Here is a 27100-nt window from a genome sequence, read left to right as displayed (position 1 = left end):
ATCTTCAACAGCTTTTCAAGATGAGGTTTACAGTGTCAATTGAAAAGTAGTTTAGAAAAGTAAGCTGACATTGGGTGGTTTGGGTTTGACAGACCACATGCTCTCTAGGAGTAAACCAAAATTATTGAAAATATTTTAATGGAAATATCCTGGCCTACCAGCACTTAATCTTGCCCGGTGTATAAAATGTCTTTATACAGTAAACTGTACAGTGGTCTAGTTCATATGAAAACGTTCTTCTTATTACTTCTGGCAAATAGCTCCATCTTTAACTGTTTTCTGGCACCAAAATACTCCTGTGTTACTGTGAGAAATGTGTCCGGTCAACATTTCATTATTCATTACTTCTTTGGAAGCTCTTCCATGTCATTATAGTTCCTTAGTGTTTATTTGCTTAAGGTTTAGCGTGTTTTTAAATTGCTGTTAACAACATTCCCGTCTCCAGAACTATCCTTTTATTCAGATACATTGTAGCTCTGAAGCCAGAGAGCCTTGGGAACAATAAAGGAGCAAGTAGGGGCTCTGAAATGAGTAATGTAGGTTTTTAAAATAATGCCAAGGAGTGTAACAGCATTACAGGTAAGGAGCACATTTCCTCTTGTATAGTGCTTTTTTCTCAAAGGTTCTTTGAGAATGATATTTTATTTTTTTAAAAAGCTATAGCAAATTTATCTTGACTTAGAAGCATTGGGAAAATATAAAACCTACTCAAAATAGTCCCTGGTCCAGCCTACAAGGGACTGCTGAGAAAGAATCAGATGAGTTAATATTAGTGAGTTTCCTCTGTGACTAGGAAAAGGTATTTGCCCTATTGGACACAATACCTAAAAGAAAAAAAAAGGTGGATAGATGGGGTCTTTATCAGATTTTGTTGTGTATTTACCATGACAGCCCCTAAAGGACAGCTTGGGAATTTCCAACTAATAGGTGAAATGGTAGCTGTCAGTCTAAGAGAAAAGGCATAGTAGTAATGTTTTTTGGAGCTTTTAAGTGCTGTAATATGGCAAGCCAACAAGGCGCACTCAACATTTGCAAGAGGTCTCCTGGTAGACCAAAGGTTTCATGGGAAAAGATGATAGCATGGCACAAAGGAGCACAGCAATTCTACTGCTGACAGTGGAAGGAAGAAGTTGAGGCTGAATCTTGAACAACCTGCAGGCTGGTTCTAGTATATGAAATATACAACGGTCAGTGTGAAATACCTGAAGACACTGTCAGAGAGGGAAGCAACTTGGAAAGACAACTCATAGTAGTAATGAAAGAAAGAAAAACATTCTCATGTGTCAGGCCCAGTGCCTCTCCTAGATGCAACATTGCTTTAGATCATATCCAAAGCCCACTAATATTATTTAAGAAGAAAATTTCCCATCGACAGGTATCACATCTGACTGGTGCTGTTTACATGCTGAGGGCTGTGCCAGATCAAGAGCCTGAAGGAACCCATCCAGCATAAGGCAGCCGGACCCTTTCACTTGAGGGACACCAGGTAGCTGAATAGTGACTTACAAGCTGTAGGGCATTTTAGCATTTTTATTTTCTGCCTAAAAGCAATTCCTTGCCATCTGTAGGATTAGCCAAATGATTTGGTGTGTAAAATCATTATCATTAATGATATACTGGATGTTTCTTGAGAGAACCCAAAAAATTCACCTATGACCAAGACAGACACTGACCCTACAATGTCATTACATAGGTAGCATCATGTTTCAGTATATATTGTTCTTTAACCTGAACTTGGTTACATTTTAAAGTACTTTATCATGGTTTAGGGTTCTTAAAGTTACTTTATCTTCCAGTTGTGGGTGGGTATTTTACACACAGCTCAGGGGAAATTAAGGGACTGTTTAGAAAGCTGAACTAACAAAGCCAAGCTGTCTCCAGCTTTTTTTCTGCATGGGAGCCATTTATGGCTGCCTCAAATGTGCATATATTTTCAAGTGGCTATTAATCTTCTCGGTTTCCCCTTGCAGAAAAGTCTTTCATTTACTTCCCGTGACAGAAGCAGGTATTTCCTTGTGGGTCATATTTCAGGGTGTTTGTATTTGTACAAGGACTATAAGAAGGCAGTCACAATACAGGGGAAGGACGCATCGTGGTTTGCCGTCCAAGGCAATACAGGGAATCTGAAAATACTTAAAGGTGTATTTCTCTAAAACCTTCTACACGGTAAGACATTTTATCTGTAAGTATTAACACAGTTTGTTTTCCTTATCTTGCTATTACATTTTTAAAGTTTTGTAATGGCTTGTATCTTAAGAAATTGAAGCATTTTATCTGTGTTTTGACTGAAGTGCATCATTGGATTTGAAAAGGTTAGAAGCAATCAAATCTCTTCATGCCAGGCATACAAAAATCTGAGGGGCTATAATCATGGAACTGGCATTGCCTATTCTGAATTTGACATAACCTATTTAAGAAACTCTTTTCCATTGAAGAGAAAAAACAATTGAATGCAACAATTAAAAACTTTTTCCCAAAATGCAGACTGAGGTAGCACAACTGTAATCTCATGGGGTTTTGTCTTCCCACCTGCAAATCTTGACTTTTACTGAAACCTAGAAGAGACTTTTATCCTGTCATAGGCTCTTGAAACATTGTTTTGCAAGAATTGCATCATTTGCCAGTCATGGTGATTCTGTCAGTTATATTGAAAAGAATATTACATTGCCTTTCATTGCAACACCCGGCATGAGCCCCTACTATTGACACTAACAATTTGACTTTGTGTGTAGTAATTTTTAGTTTTGGAAACTGCTTTTTTGTCCCTTTTTTTGGTAGGCAATAGATGAAAACCCTAGCAGTAAATTGTATAGTAGTCTGTCACAGCATTTGTACTACAAATTTTTCTCTCAAAATGGCAAAATCGCAAAGATTTCCCTAAAAAAAACCCACAACCCAAAATACAGGCGGAGGTGCTCTGCAAAGATCTCCAGTGGACCTAAGTTTCCAGAGGGTCATTCTCATTTCCATCATGGTATTGCCTGGGACAGGATGTGTGGAAGTCTATAGCTTTAGTTGTGTGTCAGAGGTAAAACTTTTTTGGTAACCCACCCCCTGTCAGGCGAGTGAGGCCAGAAAATAACCAGCCATTTCTGACCGGTACTCCTGACCACACCATGTTTACTGCTGGCACCATGGAGTAAATCACTGAACAGAAGCAAAGAAAACCCCTTAAAACTCCATCCCAGCCAGGGAGCTCAGGAAAGAGCTACAGAACAGCACTTGCAATCCTTTAAATTTTCCCAGAAGAGTCTCTGAGAGGAGGCACACATGTTGGAGACTGTGCAACCTCCTTGGAACTAACAGACAACTTCAAGCCAAGTTACTAAAAGGAAAGCATTTGATTTTGTGAGGAATGAGAGCCTTGGGGTAAGGCAAAGGGAAACTTTTGAAAAGTTTCCTAAATGACATTACAAGCAGACATGGCATTTCAAATTGGAAATATAAGTATATGAGAGAAACTAGATTTGATTTTAAATAAGCAAGAAAGCAACTGAGATAATAAAAAACTGTCCAGTCTGCAAAGTGTGCTGTGTTTGCAGTCAACAGGGAGGGGTGCAGAGCTCACATACAAATTGCAAAGAAATAGCAGTGCTTTGGAGGTCTGGCTCTGTTGTCCTGACACCCAAATGGTGGTGGTCTCAAAGGAAAGAACCCTAAAGCACATTAGCTCAAAAAGAACCCAATGGAATCCCATTAACCAAACCCACCTTTTACCTTCTAAATGCTCCATCTCTGTGCTCCTGCACTTACCAAATCCCACAGATTGCTGCGTGCATGTTTTGTTAAAGGGTTATTTAACAAAATTTCAGAGAAGTCCATGGAAGTGAACTGATGCATTCTGCCTCCCTGCCAGCCTCTGTTCCCACCTCTGCCACAGCCTGGCTATGCCAGTGAGCAGGTTATTTACTTTCTCAGGTTTACAGTGAGATTCCCATTTCCCTGGTTCTCCTGGAGGAGACATTGCAAACATAAGTTGATGTAAATAAAAACATACTCTTTTTACCCATCTGAAAAATCATAATAGTAATCCACCTCTTAGAAATCTGTGAAGTTTATTTCATCACTGTTTATAAATTTCTCTGAGGGCACTGTATTAAGAACGCTACAAACTTGCAAATTATTATAATTGCCATAATATTACGACTAGGTTGTCTAAACAGATTTTAAATTCTTCAGCCGAAGCTATGTCTGTTTTATACAGGGCTGATCACACTGCTAAGGCAGTGTCAGAAACATAGATGGGATGCAATATTCCTGGCTTGTGTCTAATGTAAAGGAAGGGGCAAAATGCAGTTCTGTTGGCAGGTCTCACTACTTCCTAGGCAAATAATCTCTTTGGCCTACATAAATATATTTTTTTTAGTATTTATAATGCTATATTATAATAAATATAATATTTAATATAATGTATAATTCATTTTATAAAATATTATTATGCATAATAGTTGCTGGAATAAGTAATAATTATTAAAATTATCTATATAGCTTGTTATAGATTTTTCTATATTTTATATAGTTTAAACATCACTGTGAAAATAAACACTTGTGAGGTATTTGTTATTTTCTCAGGCAACCATGCATGCAGTGAAATGCTGCTCAGCAGCAAGCAAAGAGAAATGAATTAGCTTCAGGGCTGTCGCTCTGTTTGCTATCTGGGTGGAAGAAAAAATCAGGATGGCTTCTACAAGTAAAAAAAATTCTGCAGGTATGAAATTTCATTTGCTAAGATTTGTCGGTAGTAAAGCTGAATCAGGTTTCAATCCATTCTTATCAATATGTGATACCATCCTCTTTGCCCTCCACCTGCCAAAGATTTTGTAGTAAACAACAAGTGAAAAACAGGGGGGAAATAGCATGCTGAAAAACTGGAGATCTCATTGGACTTACTCTATGTGTTAATTCTGTCTTCCTGCTTCCTTCCTTAAAGAATGTCCTAAATGCAGCATTTCCCTTTATAGCAGAATTTTTCTTGTCCCTGACACAGAGGCTGAACTGACATTTGTAAAAAAATGTTAAAATCCTAAAAAATTAACTGGGAACTGGAAGATACAGCCCATATCTCCAAGGCACAGATGATTAAGCCGTACCTCCACTGAAGTCAGTTGTAAATGGGATTTCAGACTCGGACATTTCTTGTATCACCACGTTTGGCCATGTTATGTTTCCCAGAACTTATGTATATTCTCTGTTGTCCCTTACTGGAAGATCCAAGGTGAGGTTGACTGTGCTCCTCTCAGTCACTAGATTCTTAAAAAATCTTGATTTCCTATACACGGTTTATAGCTTAAAAAATTGAATGAGATTGCCACTCCTTTCACTGGATGTTAAAGTCCGTTAATACAACTGAGATTTTGATAAGAAATCCACAGTGATTAGAAAATGTGAATCTTAAACTACAACTGGCCACAGAGTATGCAGGGTCATGAACAAATACATTCAGACATCTTTCCTCCCAGTGTTTTAGCTCATATTTTACCTTTTGTTGTTGTCACATCATGATTCATGGTGTAAGATGATTTAGCTGTGTTTGCAACCTATCTGACTTTTTGTATTGCAAACTGAATGCCATCTGAAATTTCATTAGCGGGCTGTTTACTGTCTGTCAGATCACTAATTGTGAAGGTAAATTTAAGACCAGACTCCAGAAGTTAAACAAGACCAGTTAAATAAGACAGAGGTTTGTGATATCTTCCAAGCCCCCTACATTGTCACTATCATGTGTTTACAGTTTGGGCCAGTTGTCAGCAATAACATTGACATCAGGGAAGCATGGCCTGACCCTATATTGTATAGCCTTGATTTGTGTTTGTCTTCTCTAATTGTAATGTGCTCTGTGGCCATTTAAGCACAGAAACCCAGTGCTCAGCAACAATTTCCAGTTCAAGCAGGTCTTTATATGAGATTAATTGGCAACAAATTAACTAATGGTGCCTTCATTTCTCTTTGATTAGTGAGAACTCAAAATATGTTTTGCACTGAAGGTGGAGTCTGCAAGCACGGATTCCTCATCAAATCACCACCTCTTCAACTTTTCGGCTCACAGGTACCCTAGCACAGATTAGTCATATTCCAGCAATCACTCAACAAGCAATTGTTATTTCTGCTATCCTGAATTTTAATGAGAAACAAATTGCTTTCTCTTCGGCAGAATTCCTGGAAAAGGCGTTTTTTCATCCTGTCCAAATCCAGCAAGGGCGATTACATCTTGAAGTATCTAAAAGGCCAGAACACAAAAGGCTCCATAGCTGTTGATCAGTATGTAACTCAAATTCATCACCTTTTTATTCTGTCATGTATCAACTCTTAAATGGCCACTGGTTGTACAGACACTTGTTCCTGATTGAGGTTCTTGATCCGAATCACACGGAAGTCCAGTAAAGAGGCCCCTGGACTTTCGTAGGCTTTGGGCGCAACGTACGTGTATGATACATGTAGAAGTAAAGATCCTAAACTGTTTTGATGAAATTTGATACATTTATGTGAGTGATTGTGGTGATGTGGTATCTGCAAACCAGATATCTTGGCTCCATGACCCAAAGGCTGTATTCCTGTAGTACAAGGTATTTTATCTCCTGTGAGACAGTGCTGTGCATTCACTGATATGAAAGTAAGGATGGCCTATGCCACTCTTCACTGTGGCGCACAACCTTTCCCACCTTATGGCTCTACAGAGTGCTCTGCCAGTTGTGCAGAGGTCTCCTGGCTTTCACGTAACCCTTTGGGCTGGTGCTGGCTGCCCCACTGCCTCTTAATCCACCAAGAAATTGCTTTGCTTGGCTCGTTTGGGTTGGACATTTCATTCCTCTCTGTACAGTGCCCACCGCAGCAAGGCTGGGTGTCATTGGCTTTGTACTATGTCACGTAGGGTATGAGATACTTGGAAGGGAAACAGTAAATGTAAAGGGAAATAAAAAGATTTTACCATTCAGACCTGGAGCTTAATACTCCAGGCTTCTGGAATTGTTAGGCATGGAGGTCACTGGACTCACACTGCTGTTGTGCTTCCTCCATTAAAAGGATTTACATTGTGAAGCTTTCAAAAAGATTCCAGCTTGCTCAGTGGTATGTGATGATTACATTATTACCATCATTATCGTTACTACTATTTTTACTAATTTAACTTCTTGGAAGTTAATGGAAATAGTGCTTCTATTTAAGTATCCATTAAGAGTACTACTTGTCTGTTCCTCTTCCCCTCCATTAAAACATTGTTAATATACAATTAGTTTCAAATCAAATGTATTGTTCTGTAGTGGTTAAAAGACTTCTGTCAGGAATTTTTAATACTATCATTCCTTTTCAGGATTCTGTATTAGATCAACAGCCCCTTTTTTCAGAAATGAGGATCCAAAATCTGGACACGAGTATTTGCAAAAATTTATTTTAGTATTTTGCTTGCAAGTTTTCTTCATTGAAAGACCATCTATTTTGAATGTGTGCACTTATTTTCTTGAGAATTTTTTCTATAGTAAAATTTTTATATCTTCCCCTGCAGATCTCATCATGTGCTATGCTTAGAGTAAAATACACACGTACACACATGTATGTATGTGTATGTGTGTGGTTTTGTATTTATGTATGTATAGTTTTATAGAATGTTTCATATGTTTATCTTAACAGAATCATTAATATTGAAGTTGGCATAAGCAATTCTGAAATTATGGAAACGGTGAGGAAGATGTTTAAATGCCTTCCTGAACAGGTGATGTCCATCAGTACTGGAAACAGATGTTACTACCTCATTGGGAGCAGCAGGTAGGCATAGGAAGATGTGCAAATGCAATCTGACATTAGAGTTCAGCTGTCACCCTAAGCCACTGTCACACTAAGCCGCTGCCCCAGGGCAAGGTCCTGCTTTTTCACAGCTGCTCCCATCCCTTCCTGTGTCTCAGCTACTGATTGCACAGTTCTGAGATGAAATGATTCAGCTGGTTGATTCAATGGAAAAATGCTCTTTTCTATGTCATTTTTCCCCATGGCTGGGTTAATTTTTAGCTGGTTCAGACAGGTGAGCTAACTTACCCTGCAGCCACACTGTTACAACATCCAACATGTGGAAGCAGTGGGAGCACACAGCTGGGAGCGGGGATGGCAGCAGCAGTGGATCAGTGTGGGAGTGCCATGTCAGACTGTGCTGGTTAAGGGTCAAGGAAGGGCAGAGAGCTTTGTCTTCTCCCCCAACTGCTCCTGGGAGTTTGGGAAGCTTCTGCTACTTATAGATAAATCACAGGAAATAATCTCGCCCTGGAAAGTAGTTTGTTAATCAAGGGAAGCAGATTGAAAGGGAAAACTCCCCCAAGGGAAAAAAGATCCCAAAAGGAATGACTGGGGCCTCTCCTGCAGCAGGGTGGTGCGCTCCCTGCTTTCCCAGGCTGCAGTCCAGTCCTCAGCGAGGGCAGAAACTGCTGCTGTCAAGGTGATCAGCCAAAGCTCGGTTAGGTGAGGGCGGACATTTGGCACAGGGCTCCTCTGCTGCTGCTTCCCAGCATCTCCTCCTCAGTTTCCCAGCCACAAGTGCGTCACGAGTTTTTCTGCCTCGGTGCAGAAGAGCAGCTGATGTGTGAAATGCTGATAAGCACAGAAGAAAAACACATACCTGTGTATTACTTGAGCATGCCACCCCACATCTTCCCCCCAGGCACTGCTTTCACAGCCCGTGCTTGGTGGGAAGCATTCCAGAATTAATCCAACTAAATCCACCACAAGATTGGAACAGGGCTTCAGGGGTCTGTTCATGGCATGTTTCTTGAAGAAACTCACCCAAATGCATTCCCAAGCCTTGTTAGCTGTGTTTATGGCAGGACTCAGCAGAGGAGCATTACACATGGAAAATGAAGCAGACAGCAGTCTTCCCTCTCCATCTCTCTCCCTCTCCGCATCCCTTGCATGCGCACACACAGCCCCCACTACCTGCCTTTTGGCTCCCAGTCCTGGGCTGCACCTCTGAGGTCAAACTTGCCACCTGGCTATGGCCACCCAAGAACTCTCTCTTGAAAGGAACGTGCAGATTTTCTTCATTGATTTCAGGAAGCATTATTTTGGGCCCCGTAGGAAGAAGTGGGTAGGCAAATGCGTTTTCCTTGTGTTTTACCTGTGAGTAAGTTTTCATTTCTGTTGTTCCAACCTGCAGGCAGGAAACAGAGGACTGGGTCTCTGCGATATCTTCAGTCTGCAGGGAGACCAAAAGAGGTGGATGCTGCCCTCAGGTAACGTGTTACTGCACTTGATTTTAGAAAGAAAGAAGTCTGTACTTCCATTAGAAACCTGTGCAGAGGAGTTTTGCTGGTTTTGGCCTTGCAAGTTGGCTCTTGTCTTGGTTAATCAGAAATTCATTTTCCATATAAATCCTGTACTCTGGCTTTACGCATTAAGCAGGCATTGCACAGTCTCTGTGCTGGGGTTGAATTTACATTGCAGGAATCTCTTTGAAGAGTAAGCCACATTATTTATATAAAGTAGGACGTGATTGACATTATGCTGCAATCAGTTGCGCCTTGGATGCATCAGAATGAAAACTTGTGTGTTATTCTGTGTGCATTTTGGTTGTATTTGTGGGCTGTTTTACACACCAATCAATCCACATCCAGTCTGTCAGTGTTAGGAACCAGCTGAAGGTCCTGTTAGTTCAAGCTCAGTCCCAAGTTTCTGCCCCTTGTCAGCCAGGCACACCTGCTCGTTCACACTCAGCATTAAGCTACTTACATCCCTGCAGCTTCCAGTCAGCTCAAAGTGCAAGCAGGGAAAATTTAAGTCTCCCTGGAAAATGCCATGTCAACAGCCTCTCTGAGCCATTAGAAGTAAAATTTGGACTAGTGGGATACACTGGTATATTGTAGCCCATGCCCATCGCATGCCTGTCTTCTTACACTGTGGTTATTTCTAGATCCAAGATCTTCCAAATCCAGAATTCAGAAGCCGGCCCTCCTCGTTGCCACTATCATTGAATTCTATAGCTACGACTGGTTTCCTGGACAGGCAAAGCTACCAGAAGGTAAACAGATTAACCATTCTTAGTAACAAGTTTGCTCTTAGAGGTGACTGTGAAATTTGATTTGTGTAGTTGCTTTTTTGCATCAAAAGTTCTTCAGAGCTTGTGCGGTGGGTGCCTGGCTGGTCTGTCCTGCTCTCTGGTGGGGGTCCTGAGCAGGACCTGTGTGATAATATCAGAGAGTTCCCACAAAGGAAAGACTTTTGAGGAGCATCTGCATGTAAGTAAAGGCAAGTGTAGATGGCAATGAGAAATTAAATTAATTGGCTGTCCCAACTGACCAGCAAAGATTAGGGGGCATAAAGTAAGCCCCTAAAGAGTCACTTTGACATGCCTTGGTAAAGTCATCACAAAAACAATGTGGTGATTGTTTTGGCAACTGCTGGCCATATTCTTCCGGTTTTGTGATTGTGCTTTTCTTTGTCTCTCTCTTCAGGCTGTAAAGCTTAGAGGGGAATTCAGGTCTTCCTCTGTGCCTTTCAGATCTTCCCCCTCAATATTTAAATAGAAAGGAAGGGAAACATTGCTGCTGTCCCAAAGCAACTGCAGTCCCCTGGTGACAGGCTGAATAGCAGCCAAGGAATTGGAGGTTTTCTCTCTTCACAAAGCTGCATGCAGGTGGCCCGGTAGAGGAAGCTGAGTGCAGGTGAAGCACCTCCAGTGTATTTCCAGAGGAGTCAACATTTTCTGTTATATACAGGAGAACCGTTCCTCAGAAGAGAAGAACAGGCCTAATTCAGATCCTGGCTCTCATCAGGCTCAGTGCGAGTCACCAAGAGGAGTTCTTCCAAGCCTGGTAAGCAGGACAAATCAAACAGCACTTGACTTGTTCAGTCTGCAGAAGTGACTGTTGGCTCTTACCTCACCTGAGTGTCTCTACTTGTAGATTACCCACCTGCTTTCCCAGCACATTAAACTGGTTTTCACTATGAAGTTTCTTATAAATATTTAGTCTGTTGCTTGTTTAGCGCTGAAAATAACCTTTTAAGAACTTGCTTGAGATACCCTTTGTTTACTTTGCTTCTTGGAGGCAGATCCTCAGTTTCTGTGTAGCAATTGCAACTTGTGGCAGCTCTCACAAACTTGATTAAGAAAACTCTGAAGTGGCACTGGTTGAGGTTTTTCTCCTCCCACCACATTTCTCAGCTGTGCCACAGAAACCTAAACGGTTTCTTACTGCAGCCTCTGCCAGTAGTGATCGAATCAATGTAACTGGACTACAGAACAAGGGCTTGTTAAATTGAGGCACACTGTCCTGTCAGCACAAATGTAACTTCAAGTAATTTAACCTTCCTATCTGGCAGGAATGATTTTAGAAGATAGAGCGATGAATGTTATTCATGTGTTATTGGATATAAGTTCTGTCTTGTGTTCCCTGAACAAATACCTGCAGCAGTTTCAGGTGGTTTTCACCCATCATCTGCCATAGATTTCTGCCTTTGCAGCAGAGTCAACAGAACAGAAAACACAACCAAGGCTGTACAACACCAGTATGCAGTTTGGCAGCTGAATTTAAACTCATCTTTATTGGCACTTTATGCATTGGACTATGATCTGGAGTGACTGAGATACAGGGAAAAGAATCTGTTCTGCTATCATAGTTAACAGGATGGTAAATCACCTGCTGCAGTCACCATCCATGTATATAGGCTGGCAGCAAATATGAGATAATACAGCTAAATTTAGTGGAAAGAAGTGAAAATAGTTGAAATTACATTGCAATGCCATGGACAGTGAGCACAGCTCAGCTGATGCACAGTACTTTATGAAGCTGCAATAATTCAATTGTGAGTCTGAACTCTGAAATGCATTGAGTTAACCCTTGGTCTGATTTTAACTGGTGCTGCTCTGGATGCATACCAAGGCTGCCCTTCTGTCTTTCTTCTGCATGACTTTTCTGTCTCATTCATTAATTATTCTCATACTTATGATGCCTCAGAGAACATGTCTTATATACAGCTGTTTGAACTAGGATAGACTGAAAAGGAGGGTTAAAAGATAAGGAATTTGGATTTTACCTTTTTAGCCTGAAACAGAGGGAATAGCACGAAGCTCATATTTCTGTTTCAGCATGTGTGAAAATAAGTAACCTTCCCATACAGCTAACAAGAAACAAAAATGTTTGTTCGTTAGATAAAAATATTTCACTTGCTTCATAAGTTTAGCATCTGCTATCATCTCCAGATCTATTTTCTGCTCAGTGATGTCTAGACAGCTGACTTCCAGATTAATCCCTTGTATTTACTTCCTTTCAGAAGTATGACTCCACATTTCTAGGATCTGATTCATTTTGCTTTTTATCAGTGGTTCCCTCATCCAGGCCCAGATCGTGAAAACTCTTTGCTCAGTAGCCATTACTCATGCAAACAGGCACCTTAATGTCAGTTGAGTATAGTCACGCAGGCAGGGACCCTTGGAGAGGTCTAGGGACCTGGCTTCCTTTCAACCCACGTTTTGAAACTACAAAACCCCATCTGACTCAGCAATTCAGTATCAATTGTTTTGATACACAGCTTTCAATATCTGAAATACATCAAAATGAGGAGCCCTGGCTTGCATCACCCTGTACTGCGCATGACTGTATTGCAGGCACCTAGGCATCCTTGTCAGGATCTGTTAGACACGCCTGATTTTTTGAAAGAGATGTTCCTCTGTCCGAGAGCAACACAAAACTTTCCCTAAGGAGCCTGTGACTAACACTTAACTCAGTTGTTCTCCAGGTATCATTTCCATCTTGTGCTATGTCGGTTTTCTCCGCAGTCTCTATCTGGTGTAAATCCACATCTTGGTTCAACAGAGGCTCAAAGTACTTGTTTAGCTGCGCAATTGAGAATACCTGCACGCTGAGGTTAACTGCACTTCTCTGGTGGCAATGCACCTGGAGGAACAGAGATGTCAGCACACTGCTTTAGGGAAACACGGGGCTGCTGCAGCTTAACCTTCTCCTTCCTGTTGTCTCTGTAATCTGGGATGGTACCAAGGAGAAACACTATGCATTTGGCAAGAGGTAGCCACTGTCAGTGATTGAAGGCTCAGTTTTGGAAACTGATGAGTACTGTCTGCATTCTGAGATTTCCTAGGAGTTGGAGGATCACAAGACTTCATAAAATCACCTCCTCTTCCCCTTTCTCCCCAAGTGTTTACCTGTTTGATTGATCCAAAGCCTCTGAAAAGTCACTAGGAAATTTGTTCATGACTTTAGATGATGACCACAGAGCCAGTCTCGTTCCTGCTGTGGTTTTGTTATACCCTTCTTGAAGGACCATTTGCAGGTTCTTCTTTGTTCTGACTCCTACTGCATGAGTTGCTTTTTATGTCATTGATACCAACACGGAACAAAAATACATTCATCATATTTAATTTCTATTCAATGCCAGTTTCTTCTCTTTACATGTGAGAGTGTAATTAATTTAATTTACTTTACCTTGAAAACAGTAATATATTCAGTGGCATATTTAGCAATTATTAAAATTATCACCATGGAAACCAAGGATGTAAGTGGAGAGAGAAAAAATGGTTGCATCACAAACATGGCATGGAAAATTGCATTGGGAGGCAGTTAAATACTCATTACCATACTCTTCACTATAGTGAAGTCAACAAGAAGAAAGAAAAATAAATAATTTGTCTTTGTGAGTTAGAAAGGTAAACTTGGTGGAGGGATTAATTTCTCCTTGATTTACCAAATTGCCACAAACTTAGTATTTCAAATATTTACGAAGGCAGAATATCACTCACGACACAAAGGATTCAGTGTCAGATCTCCAGTCCTCCAGGGTATGTTCTAGCTCATGGAGAAGTAAGAGATAACAGACTTCTCATAAGTCAGGGAAGTCTCATTCATTCTTTACCTGATAGTAGTTAAAAGGTGCTTAAAGAGGACAAGTATATCCTGATCCACTTCCAGATTTCCTACAGATTTTTTTCCTACTGTAGGGACTTTAGAACTGAATGCAAATAAAAAATCTTTTCCACACAAGTGACCCTAAATGCATGCAGATTAATACATGAAGTGTTTAACCCACTTGATTTTTAAACAAAATAAGGGGTTGTGAACATGCAATCAGTTGCAGCTGCCTGATTGCCACAAATGCACCTATGAGAAGTACAAATGCCAGTGGCCAGTTTTGCCCGTGGGCAGTAGATCTCAAAAATACAAGAAGCAGCACAAATAAAGAAACCCTGTTTCTAAAACAGGCTGGCTCCGAGTATATCTCACTTCAAGGAGAAACATCTTCCCATGTTTTCTGTGGATATTTCCTGATTCTATTACTTCTCCATGAAAATGGAAAAATATGCATTAAACAATCTGTATAACTGAACCTGTTAAATACAAATCCATTCTTTTAACAGGATAAAAATCTGGCAAAGAGTGAGGAAAATCTGCTTTCGTCAGATACAGATGAAGACATCAAAAAGGACGAAGAAGATTATTACCAAACTCCCATCAGTATTTTAGCAAAGGTAGTTCATCAGTTGTTTTCTTAACAACCAGTTCATCAGCTGGTTTGTTAACAGCTCCAAGGAGACAGGAGACAGACATTTAACGAGCCAAAGAGGAACTGGTATGAGGAACCACTAGTACCTTGCAAAAGAAATACATAGATAAAGCAGTAGGTAATAGAGCTTTCATTTGTGCAAGAAAAAATACACTAGAGTCATTCAAAGGATCATTCTGGTAGAAAGTAGCATTTTGACAAAAACATTGCTGATTTTGTTTAAATTCCCCAAATTGACTGTTTCATTGTAAATGGCTTTTGCCTGTTGTATAACAAGGGTTTGGGTTTTTTTCGAAAGTGAAAACTTTATTTAGAAAATGTAACAGTACATTATTTTTATATTTTTTAAAATGTAAATCTGTTGAAGCATCAGTAAGCTGCATAAAAGAAATCAGTACTTTAAAAACACTGTGAAACATTTTGATATCTACATTTCACTGTGAAATAAGGGAGAAGGAGGAATCATGCCAGTAATTTTAAACAAATTTTGACAACTAGTTTGGGAAACTGATTTCTCTAGGCTTCCCATGATATTAGTGCCCAGGAGAGGCTAAGTGGTCAGTCTTCTGCAGAAGTCACAGCCTCTCTCCCAAGACTGTACAGCTAACTGAAGGACATTAACAGTATGATTTCGTCATAGAATCTAAGTGCTTTAAACTAAGCACACCCAAAGTACAAGATTGTTTTTTCAACCTGCTTAAATTAAAATGTAACAGAATTTTTGTAGTAGTACTTTAGAATATAGCTGGTTATCTCCCGGTCCGAAAGGGTCAATAATACCAGACAGTTAACTTGTAAGTTCTGCCCACCTTTCTAGCTCACGTTTCTGGGAATTGACTTAATTGGGGAAAGCCACGCTATTTTGGCCAATGTGTTTAAACAGCATGAGCACTGAACAAAATAAGGAAATTAAGGTATTTTCTGTAGGCAGAACAATGATATTAACTTATGTTGTTACGTGTTTCCAACAGTGCACTGCTGAAGTATCAAAGCCCGACCCCCCAGCTGGGTCTGATGTCCCTGTGCATGAGAAGCCAGTGCAGAAGAACCCAATAAAGGAGAACATTTATATGTCAATGAAATCGCTGTAAGTAACAACTTCATTAAGGTTTTGCAAATTAAAAGTCACATGGTGGTACAGATAGAGCTGTAAATTGTATTTACATAACAATATCTAGAGGCTGCATTTCATTTGAATGAGTCCTCCTTTGGTCTTGGTTCAGAAAGTTCAGAACTCATGGGAATACCAGAGTGAAATTCAAACTTATTGATGTGAAATTTAAACTCACATTGCAAACTCATGCATTTAGACAGGCTCTGACTATAGGATGCAGCACTTCTTGTTCACTCATACTTTTTCTAGGTTATCATGACATAACAGCCCACCACTTTACTCTGATATTGCAGCCAAGCTGCAGCAACCTTTCAGGCAGGTACTCTCCAAGGCAGGCAGCATTATCTAGTGGTTAAAAGAGAAAGAGAGACACGGGGCATTAGCTCCCGGCTTTTCCAGGAAGAAGTTATGTGATCCCGAGTAGCTCATCTCCTTCCTCCCATTTCCCCATCCAAAGAACGGGTCTGATGCTGTGTACTTGGAAGGTACAGTATTTTGCACGTCACAAAGAAGGACCTGAACTTGGTGTCACAGTTGTAGTGCCGCAAGGAAACTTTGCAACGTCCGCGACGTAGCGCAGTCTCCTGCAGAGGACTGTACCCACACGGTTGGCTATGGCCTGCCACCTACAGACAGTCGGGTCTTACGGCACATAGTGGGAGGCAATTGGAAATGCAGACCCACAAACCAGTTTGTTCCAATAGATTTATTCGAGCTCATCTGTGTCTTTGGGAGCCCCTGGAGGGAATTACTATAAAAACCTCACAAGCCTCTGCCATCTGAATTAAAATGTACCAAGAGCAGCTTTTGCTACTAACCCCAGTCTCGTTTGGGGCGTGGAGGGGAGTTGGCTGCAGGCATTATAAGGCTCACCAAATCAATCTAAAATGAGCTCGAGCACATCTGGGTTATTCTGTCTCCCAGGGGACAGCATTACATCTCTGCAGAAGCTAGTAGAGCCAAGGCCAACAATCTGTACTCAGTTTCTTTGTCAAGGCATTTTGTTAGCTGGAATGCTTTCAGGCTTAATAAATAGTTTTTAAATACTGAAAAGGTTTGTTTTGGGATTTATGGTTCATTTTTAGAAGGTCTGTTTATTTTACTTAGTTGTAATTTTGTCCACTGGATATTCCACAAGAACTTGTTATTCTTTGCTTCACTGATGGCTATTTGATCCAGCTTCAAACACAGCAGGAGCGCCTGGCATGGTCAAACCAGTTCATTTTTTATCACCGTTCCTCTTCAGTAGGTTGCTGGATGAGAGTTGCCAGCTCACATGCAGACGTGATGGACTCCCTTCTCCTCCCAAATGCCAGGACAACTGTGCACGTCCAAGAGACTTGGAAGCAAACAGAAACCTACAATTCCCCGAAAGCAGCACCAGCCAGCAGCCAACCCTCCAGAGAAGGCAAAATTCATTACCACTTTCGGTGGTTCAGTTGTGTATACTGCTCAGGTAAGTGTTCCTTCATTTTCATGGCAGAGAAGACAGATGTGTTGCGGTACTGGTAGAGTGTGCCCAGCCTGCCAGAGTTCATGGAGCATCTGGATGATGCTCTTAGTCATAGGATTTAGTTTTAGGTAGTCCTGCGAGGAGCGTGGAGTTGGACTCAGTGATCCTTACAGGTCCCTTCCAACTAGAGATATTCTATGATTCTATGGTCTCTGATGTTCTCCCTCACAGCCAAGTTACAGATGAGACCCATCTGCAGAAGTTGGATATTTTCGTTCCCCAGGCTGATATTGACAGTTACCTAAAACTTACAGAAGCAGCAGGACAAATATGGTAAGTTCTGGATGTCTTGTGATGGTGCCCGTCAGGTGTGAATGAGTGACAGTCAGGTACAGAACTGTACAACCACACACATCCATGTGCAGTCTTGGCAGTGCAGAAGAGGGCAGGGTCAGTGTGTGCTAGCGCTTCGGCGATTCCTTTCTGCTCTTTCTGACTCTTCGTGTACTTGAGTTTCTATTTTAACTGCTGTTGGAAAGGGCTATATAGAATTGAGAACCCTCAGCATGCTGAGTATTTAGCGATTAAGTCGCACTCCAGAAGCTGTTCTTCTAATGTTGGTGTAAAATCATCTCATTACTGCTAGTCGCTTTTACCTTTGATTTGGTGAACCATGGCGATGGTGTGTCTCAGAGATATAGTGACTGGGATGTATCTTGTGATAGGGTAAACAGGGCCTCAAGCTGACTTGAGTTGTATGTGAGCACAAAATTGCCTTTAAATTAATCCCAGCAGTGGTTCGGTGCTAGGAATGAGTGCTAGGCAGAAATTTTCACAAGTAGGTGTTATGGGCACACAGATCCTCTTAGTAGTCCCACTGGAAATTAGTGCTGTCCCCAGACCTTTGATATCAATGACTAGGATAAAGAGGACGGAGCAGGAAAAATGCTCGGTGCGTACTCCTGTGCTTCCTGTTGATCCTCCACTGCCACACAGCACTGAGACTGCTTTTCGCTGCTGCTCTCACGTTCACACCGACCAGGTGCACTGTGCGCACCACGAGTCACTTTGTTTCAGCTGCTGCCAGCAAGAAGAAAAAACAACATTGCAAAAGTGACTGGAAATAGAACCCCACCTCAACAATTGGATCTACACCTAGATTTACAGAGCTTTCTCAGTGGAAATTCATATTGAAAGAATTTGGGACTTGTTCTGTAAGGGAGCAGAGCACCAGGTCTGACTGTCAGGTCAGCTAATCCTAGATAGCTTGCCATCAAGGAGACTGTATCGGAGACTAGCAGGAAAGATATACTGGAATTTCCATAAGGATCCTATCAGGACAACAGTGGTTCTCTGATCCTTGCAGTTCTAGCATAGATAAACCACATGATAATAAGTGTTCATTTCATTCTTTCGGGATGACTTCAGAAATCGTCTTAGTCAAACATCGAGCTAAAAAATCTACAGTGTGTCTGGCCTGCTAATTTTGGACTGGAATCCCCATCTTTCACTGGTGACCTTGCTAGCACCAGTCTCGCTTGTTAACATGCTGCAATGTCAGAGTCATGTCTCGTTTAGGAGAACCCATTGGGAGGGATGAAGCAGCTTGGTTTCAGCTAGAACTAGATAAAGTCGTTCAAGCTGTGTGCTGTTTCCAGAGGGCAGTACCGTCAACACAGTCCTGCTCAGCCCTCGCCGTTCTGTTAGCGCTAGCTGCAGGTCCTGTGTGTTTCCTTCATTCTCTGTCCTCCGAACACCCTAGTGTCTCACAGTGGACTGGGCCTCCCCGACTGGGATGTTTGTTTAACCACGGAGACCGTATAGTGGCTGTGAATGATTTGCAACCCCAGGACGTGGAGGAGGCTTACTTCTTCATCAGCAGGTCCACAAGAAAGGAGGTAAGCCTGACTAATCTGAAGGTGATAGTCAAATGAATTAAGCCAAATGAGAAAGCAAGTTGCTTTTTGCATTTCAAGTGTCTCCATTCAAACCAGTTTACTCTGGTTTAAGTTTGGCACGAATAACTTCAGTACCAAATAGCTCCTCAGCATCATTCTCATGTAGCATCTCCTATTCCTCAAGTATTTGGGGAATGCAAGGTCAGCACTGTTGCGTTTGAGGATTTGATCTCAGAACCCCAAGAGATACTACTGGACAAGTGTCAGTTCGTTACTTGGTATTTTTTGGCTAAGCCCTGTGAATTGCAAGCTTTAGGATGTAAACAGTTGCCTTCACTGGATGTGTATTCGCTCATAGTGGTTTTGGGTACTGAGGGCAGAGCCCTATACTCCTACCTCCTAATGGTTATCAAGAGCTATGCATCTCCTTGTGTGATATCACTGTTTTTTGAAGAATGTAGGAGATTTCTAAGTGGTGCCTCAACACCACTGTGACCTATTACTTGTTGATACCTATTTTTCTCTCAGATGGACCCATATTTCAGTATCCATGTTCTCTGACCCATACCTGAACACATTACTTTTTGAATTTTGTCGAGAAAGTTGAGGTCATCAGATATTGTTGCCATCTAAAGAAAAGAAAGCCAGTGTCACCAAGGGAAAAATACTCATCTCTCTTAATAGGACATTTTTATTCAGCTAGTTAAAATACCAGTCAGAATGTAGCACAAATGTTGATCAGATACAACAAGCTATTAAAACGTCTCTCTTTTTTTTCTTCTTCTTTTTTTAAGGTGAAACTTAGTGTATGTAGGATTCCACATTCAGATGTCTTCCATGTTAAAGGCTGTTCATGTTCCTGAAAAAAGACATCAATGATTAAGTAAGTGCCAAAGTTCAAGGGAAGAGATCAGGGAGAAGAATGTGATACATAGTGCACTGAGTAATCTTTATCCTCTAGAGCTGCCAGGCATCTTTTATTGCTGAAGTACAAAGAACAGACAACATGGATTTCATTTTCATTTCATGTCCTAATAACTTGTTTTGTTGGCATGTATTTCAGTTGCATGAAAAAAACTGAAGGTCAAATAATTTATGAAAGTTTTGCACTGTGTATACTTCATACTCAGTAGAATACTAGTTCACACCTCTGCACACCTTTTTACACTGAGCTACATTGATTTATACTGAACTACTAATCAGTTAGGGGTGTGGAAACAACCCACATTTGGAACAAAGCCGTACTTTCCCTTGTTTCCTCTTGGCTACACAAACGCAAAGGTGAGCTGAGAGCGGCAGTGTTAGAAGAGGCTGGTAAATAGTCTTGTATAGTGATGCAGTGGGGCCTCCTTTGGTGTTGTGCCCCTCTTAGGTTACAGCCACAAAAATACATTCAAGGGATGACAGGAGAAAGAGCTGGTGGAGAAGAGGAATATATCTGGAGCACCCGTGGGCTCAGTGGCAGATAAAATAAGCCCTAAGTGAAGAATGAATGAATGGATTTGGGAGGGAGGAGGGCTGCTCTGTGAAATTGTTACTGCTGAAGACAGCTAGGAAAACTAGAGAGAGAACTGCTGAGAGAGAAACCAGGGACAAAGGCACGTGCACTTGGCTCAGCTGCAAAGTTCACTGGAAGAGTTTTGATGTTACCAAGTGCTGCCAGTACCGGGTGTCACTGGTACTGCAGCATCTTCAGGGCAAGTGTTCGTTTGTTTCCCAAACAAGCACTTTTCCCGTAAATATTTATTTTTGAATATGTCTTGCTTCCATTCTATCATAGAAATACGACTGATTTTCAGCTAACATTGCACCAAAAGTTGTTGGTTCGTGGTAGGGAACTGCCTGCAGGGGTGCCTGTACTGGGTGCCAAAAGGTACACGGTGTGATGTGGCGTGTGTGCAGAACACATACCTATTCTGTATGTGGAGAGGTACACACTTGTATATAGGGGGTTGTGTTTGTATGTGGGTGGATTTACATACATATATATTGCTTTAAGATAGATTGTATTGATACAATGATGAGGCAACAAACTGAAACACTGTTTTTGTGCACAGATAACTTGATCTTGCCAGATACAACCAAAATAACTACTGGGTTTAGCAGGCATAGGATTATTGATATTAAGAGGTTTACATAAGCTTTGATTTAAGGTGGATTTGGCCCAAAGGTGGTATTTGTCCAGCTTCCAATGTCAGATACTACAATAAGAAAATACAATCCCTAAAATAAGGTTGGTGCCACTTACTCCAGTAGTAGATTTAACAAATGTGATTTGTAGACTTCCTTTAAAACCCAGTCTGGACTTTTTAAAAAATAATTATATAATTTTATTTAGCCAAAGATGAAAACAGCATCAGTAACTCAAAACAAAAAAACACAAATATTTATACCATCTATTCAGACTCTGCTCCTAGTCAAAATATTAATTTCCAGATTTAATGTTTCCACAGCCTGTGTCTTTTGCTTTTGAGGTAAGAGTGTTTAGGACATGCTTATTTCTCAAAGTGGGAAAGGATTCACTTCTTAATATTTCTGTTTCAGTGTCGTTCAAAGGCCTGTTTGTGCTGAATTCTGCGTAAAGACAGAGGGAAAACCCAGTTCTGGAACTACAGAGGCTGATAAACGGAAGAAAATACATTCCTGGGGAGCTCTCCCCCAAAGCTTCTATGGGACTCCTTTGACCACGACAAATCCATTTCTGCCCGAGCAGTCTGTGAGGGACAGGATGGCCAGCCATCACCACACAGGGCTTCTTCCAGCTCTGTACCTCCATCAGTGTGCTAGGACAGCCCTCTGGGCCTGAATCTGAAAATCACAGATAATCTAGTTCAAGCCTATCCACCGAGGATGTCACCCTTGGCCCTTCCTGCCCAAGGTTTGCCTAAGGTTTTCTAAACTTTAGAAAAGGAAAGGCCAGACCTTCCTGTGTTCCAAGACTCATTCTGTCTGGATAATTAGGAAGCTTTTTTTCTAACATATATCCTAGATGGCATGTTTTTTCTTGCTCTGTTTTCACTGAGCATGGGATTTTCGTTGTCTCCAGAGAAATCTTCGTTCTGGAAGGTGTTTTTTCTGCCTGTTCTCCTGTCTCTCTCTCTCCCTTTTTTTTTTTTTTTTCAGACCAAACATCCTGCCTTCTTTCAACATTTTGTTCAAATATTTCCTGAAAGTGATCACATGTCACTGAACTGCGAGCAAATACCTTGTGCTTCCAGTTATGGGTGAAAAAAGGAGGTGAGGCAGCCATGAAGAAACTTCCTGGAACTTCATAGAGAAACATTTCCAAAAAGCGAAGATGCTGTGATCCATAGGTGGTGGTGGGAGGAGAGCTGCCACTCCGGAACCTGCATGCAGCATCGCTGCTGAAGCAGATGTTGAGCAATGCATGCTGCACCCCTCTGCCATCAAAGAATGTCATTTGTGGAGAAAAATAGGATTTTGGTAGATATAGCATGAACAGGATAATTCCAGTATATTTGAGAAAAACGGGGCATCACTTCTGTACTTCAGTAAACAGTCACTGATGTGTTACCCCACAACTGACCATTATGTCAATTTGCACAATGATAAATGCAGATAATTAATGTCAGATATTGGCTAATTCATAACACTTACTAGAGATACAGTATTGGAACGACGTCGGTACAGTAAATTCTGGTAAGGTGTGTGAAGCTGTCTGCCTACATATGATTAATAAATGCATTAACACTTTACAATACATTGTGTTCTGTGAATACCTCACTTTCTCCTGACACAGCCCCTCCTCATCCCCCAAAGACTCCCAGTAACCTTCGGCTGAGTCACCAAACAGCCCTTTTAAAAAAAAGCTACCCTTAAAAAACAAGATCAACACAGAATACTCATTTTGTAACATTTTTCCCAATGAGAATTTTACCTTTCTTCAAATGAGCAAATTCCACTAATCTCTGGGCTGCTTCTAGAAGCGACAGCAAAGGGAAATGCCTACATGCATGGAATTACCCAGTGCTCACTTGTAGTCCTGGAAGACCTGAAAGGGATGTCTTTAAACCTGTGCCATCTGAGGGGTAACTGGTAACTTTTTAGATCACCTATAGGCATTGTAAGTATGTCTTGTAAGCACACACTCAAAGAAATAGCAATTTAGTAGCTTCTTGTTGCAGCATGCTCCGTGATGTCAAAATCTTTCCTTAGCTGGTCTCCAGGTAAGTTTTGGGCTATGGAGGGCTCCTGACGCAGATGTTTAAATTGACATGAGGTGAAATATAGTGAATCCACAGACTAGTGAATCTACGTAAAACAGCTGGAGGAAGGCTGCAGATCCTGAAACCTTCTTGCACTACTGACCCCATGAAGTAATGGGCTTGGAAGCAGGGGCCAATGCTGGCTGCAACACGTGCCACTTTGAATTGCTCAGCATCTGCAAACTGGGGGCACAGGAGACACAAAACAACAGACTATGTAATCAACATAATAGCTAACAACTAACACGCTCCTCACTCTTTTCTTTCCAGTTATTGAATACAGCCAGTGCCTGGAGGTTGTCTCCCCGGGTGTTCATTCACAGCACATCCCCATGCTGCACTCACCCTGTGGCTGCTGATTTTTCCCCCTGAATTCCCAAATACAAATCATACTCTTTCTACCAGTCTGGTACCCTTCTCCAGCAGGATAATGGCAACTGTCCAGGAGAAAAGCAAGTTCCAGAACAGAGAGAAAATAATGGTAAGAGAAATGTCCAAATTAGCATGAGGTTATTGAAGTCAAGAAAAATAAGAAGCCCGTTGTGCAGCAAGCACAAACCAGACCACGCAGCACCCCACGCTTCCTCTCAAGGGCAACACTACCAAGAACTGGGGCAGGAGCCATACGCTGATCAAGGAAACACAAGTCCTGCGGGAGGCTGAATCCAGCCAGGAAAGGTTATCTGTGCTGCCTGCATCCATCCTGAACTGAGCCAGAGACAAGCTCTGCGTACCGCAGCGTCTGGCTGCAACGTGTTCAGGGTCCCCCCAACCTGCGTTACCCCACCAGACGGGCTTCAGCACGGCTGGGCTTTCAGCAAGTGGAGCCAGTAGAGGAATGGCGCAGTAAAGGAGAGCGATGTCCTCTTGCACGCCAGGGAGAGAGGAGATCACTGGTGAGCTGAGGATACCAGGTGCTTAATCTTTGCCCCAAGATTTCCAGTGACCTCAGGAGAACCATTTCCTTGCACATATTAAGTAAAATTTAAGAAGTGATTTCAGACACATCGGCATCGTGCTATCTCTTACCATAAATGCCATCACCAGCATCACATTCAATACTATGAGTTGCTTTCCCTCCCGGAACATCTGCTGGAAACACCTCCATCGGAGCTGTACACTACAGGTGTGGGAGTTCGTTCTTCAGTGCCCCGTGCTGTGGAGAGATGCTGATGCGCCCATTCGGTGCTAAAGGAGAAACTCTCCTTAATACCCTGCAGAAACGTGGCTTGCCCTCAGCCACCTCATATAGCACTGCTGGGAGCGAACATCAGATGATGCTCCCAATTCCCTGCGGGGAACTGGCTCACGCTGCCCGTGTGCTGCTCACAGAGAGCTGCACCCAGCAGAGTCTATGGAGATTTTCCCAGTCAAAAGAGTTCATCCAGTACTTCAGGTATGTACTTACCAGGGTACTTCCTTGCTTGGTGCTCCTTTGTCAACACAGGAGTCGGAACGAGAGCGTGCTGAATCCTCAGCAGAAAGTCTTAACCACAGGACCGTCTACTATCGAGTTTGGGGAGCTGGCAATGTAATCAGAGATGCACTGAGGGCTTTTTTGGTTTGTTTCCCAGGGATGAACAGCTGTCACATGTACGTGCCTCACCACAGCCAGCTGCTTCCCTCCTGCGGGCTGGCCAGCAGGTCACTGTGAAGAACTTGGAGCATGCTGGGCAGTTCCTAGAAATGCCACTGGAATTTCAAATGTTCCTTTTGGCCCTTATCGCTTTCTAATTTATTGCATCACTTAAAGAAAAGGAGAGGCCAGCCAAGAGGCTGATGCAAATCTTTCTTTCAGCAAAAACACCTTAAGAGAAACCACAGCTCTGCACTGCAGCAGCGAGGATGCCCAGCCACCAGAAGCCCTCTCCTTGCTGCTAACAGCTGCTCCGTGACTCACCCGTCCCCATTCCATCTTACAGCAGGACCAGCTCTTCGGGGGCACCAAGCCACGGTGGTGGCAGCAGAACTGGACTTGCAGCAGCGAGTGTCTGGCCACATTTCAGTTTTCCATCCTGGGGCACCTGGGTCTATATTTGTCTGAGAACTTGTTTCTTTTACACCCAGTAGTGAAGGGTGAAGAAGTTAACCAGTCAGTGGCAGTGCCAAGACAACGGCTATCGGTGGTGCTAATCTTGTGTTTTAAACACTGAATGTTTGCTGTTAGCATCATTCAAGAGTTGATCCAGAGCGCTAGTTGCAGCCTGCCAGCCCAGGGGTCTCTTGTCCAAAGAACTCAACACCTCTGCCACCAAAGCAAGCCAACCCTCTGCATGGAGCCAGAGCTTAGGTCTGCAGGGTCTCCTTAGACTCCTCTTCCCAGTTTGGTGCAGTTCTTCCATTATAGCGAGGAAATGGGGTTGACAAAGCTGGTTGGTGAAAGGGAAATAAGAGCGAAGAGCAAAGTCCAGCAGGGGGTTCCCAGGTGGCCAGAGAGCAGAGCCGCCTGCAAGCCTGCTCCACCTCCGACACTTCCAGCGACAGAGGCCATCAACGCTGATCGTGCCAGACAAACTGCTGTGGCACAGTACGGTTTAATCCCGGGCAGTGCGGTGGGATAATTACATGATTTGTGATTGTAGGCTGAAGATCTCAGACAGCTGCTGCCCTGAACACTAAAGGATGCTGCTGCCTCTTTCAGCAGTGTTAAGAGCTGGATCAACCCAATAGCCAGAGATGAAAACCTCCTTTCCTGGGTACACAGCATCTACCTGGAACCACCACAGTGTGGTGCAGACCTGTCTCCAATGACCCTGGGAACTGGGAAAACGACACACATGCACACAAAAACCCAAACCAAAAACTCAAAGCAAAAAGGATTCTGCTTTCTCCATGTGGCAGAAGTTCCTTGTAAAAGTGAAATCCCCAAGCCTGTGCTCCAGAAGAGGAAAACAAATCAATCTAAGCCTCCATCTCTTGTAATCTCAGAAGAAAAATGAGACAAGGGGGGAAAATAAGCTTGGAAGAGTTAGACAATATGCCTTGTCTGCCCTTACTTTTCTGTGAAAAGCACTGAATTATTATTAGTATGCTATGAAACCCATTTGGAAAGGCCTTCCACATATTTGCATTTCTCAGACATGTCCTTTCCCACCTGGAAATGTTGTTCTGGCAGACTGAAAGGATCTTGTACTTTTGCCCAGGATTTCTGGGCACTTGAATATCCCAGATCTGTGCATGGACCAGCTTCAGTGCTCCACGAAGCATCAGTCCCAGTGTGCCTATGCTGCACAGAGAGTCTGCAAAGGCACGTGAAAACCAGCAAAGCACCACAGCCGCAGGGTGCGAGCACAGGGGCACGTCCACTCACCAGTTCCCGTGCAAATCCTCCGGGCTGGCGAACCCCCATCTGAAACTCCCAGCTCTCCAGTTACTGACACAAGAGGTGCATGTGGTGCCTTGAGCGTTCAGCAGACCAGCCGTGGGTGTACCTGCAGCAGCAATGCAGGTGGAGCGCTGAGATGGAGAGGACAGCCGATGGCATGCAGCCGGGCTGGCCCAGTGCAGCTGCCGCTCTGCTCGCACTGCTGCTGCAACAAGACAGAGGAACAGACCTGTGGGTTTTGCAGTGCAGAATGGACATTAAAATGGCACAAGGCACCCTCCTGAAACCCGGCCGGCTGACCACAGTGGTTATCACCAAGCTACATCCTTTTTTTTTTTTTTTTTTTTTTTTTTTTTGTCTCTCAGAGTTTTCCCATTGAATCTGTTTCTGTCGTCGGCTTTGCCAACACCCTCCCTGCAGAAGAACTGGGAGAAAGAGCTGTGCTGTGACCACGAAGGTGTTAGAGAAAACCCGGGCTCCTACTGTGCTGCAGAGCTCTCTACCTCTGACGGTCGCTGGGTAGCAGCACACAGGACGGAAATCTCAACTTTACCTCCCTCGATCAGCAATACATCAGCGGGGCAGATTGCCAAG

General features: G+C 42.5%; 1 protein-coding gene across 1 annotated transcript; it reads left to right on the top strand.

Annotated features, from left to right (window-relative positions):
* The first annotated feature begins 30 nt into the window (after window positions 1-30).
* On the top strand, window positions 31-26847 carry PLEKHS1 (pleckstrin homology domain containing S1). The gene is made up of 14 exons (XM_055720800.1): window positions 31-4708; window positions 5955-6046; window positions 6152-6258; window positions 7624-7758; window positions 9134-9209; window positions 9887-9994; window positions 10692-10787; window positions 14345-14455; window positions 15462-15577; window positions 16851-17060; window positions 17289-17390; window positions 18820-18955; window positions 19750-19838; window positions 21500-26847. Exons 1-13 carry the CDS (start codon window positions 4678-4680, stop codon window positions 19816-19818), a joined length of 1389 nt encoding a protein of 462 aa, XP_055576775.1. The 5' UTR covers window positions 31-4677; the 3' UTR covers window positions 19819-19838; window positions 21500-26847.
* The last annotated feature ends 253 nt before the right edge of the window (window positions 26848-27100 follow it).

Source organism: Falco cherrug, chromosome 9 (assembly GCF_023634085.1).
Source record: "Falco cherrug isolate bFalChe1 chromosome 9, bFalChe1.pri, whole genome shotgun sequence".
Lineage (NCBI taxonomy): Eukaryota > Metazoa > Chordata > Aves > Falconiformes > Falconidae > Falco > Falco cherrug.
This window is presented reverse-complemented; position numbering and strand designations above follow the sequence as displayed.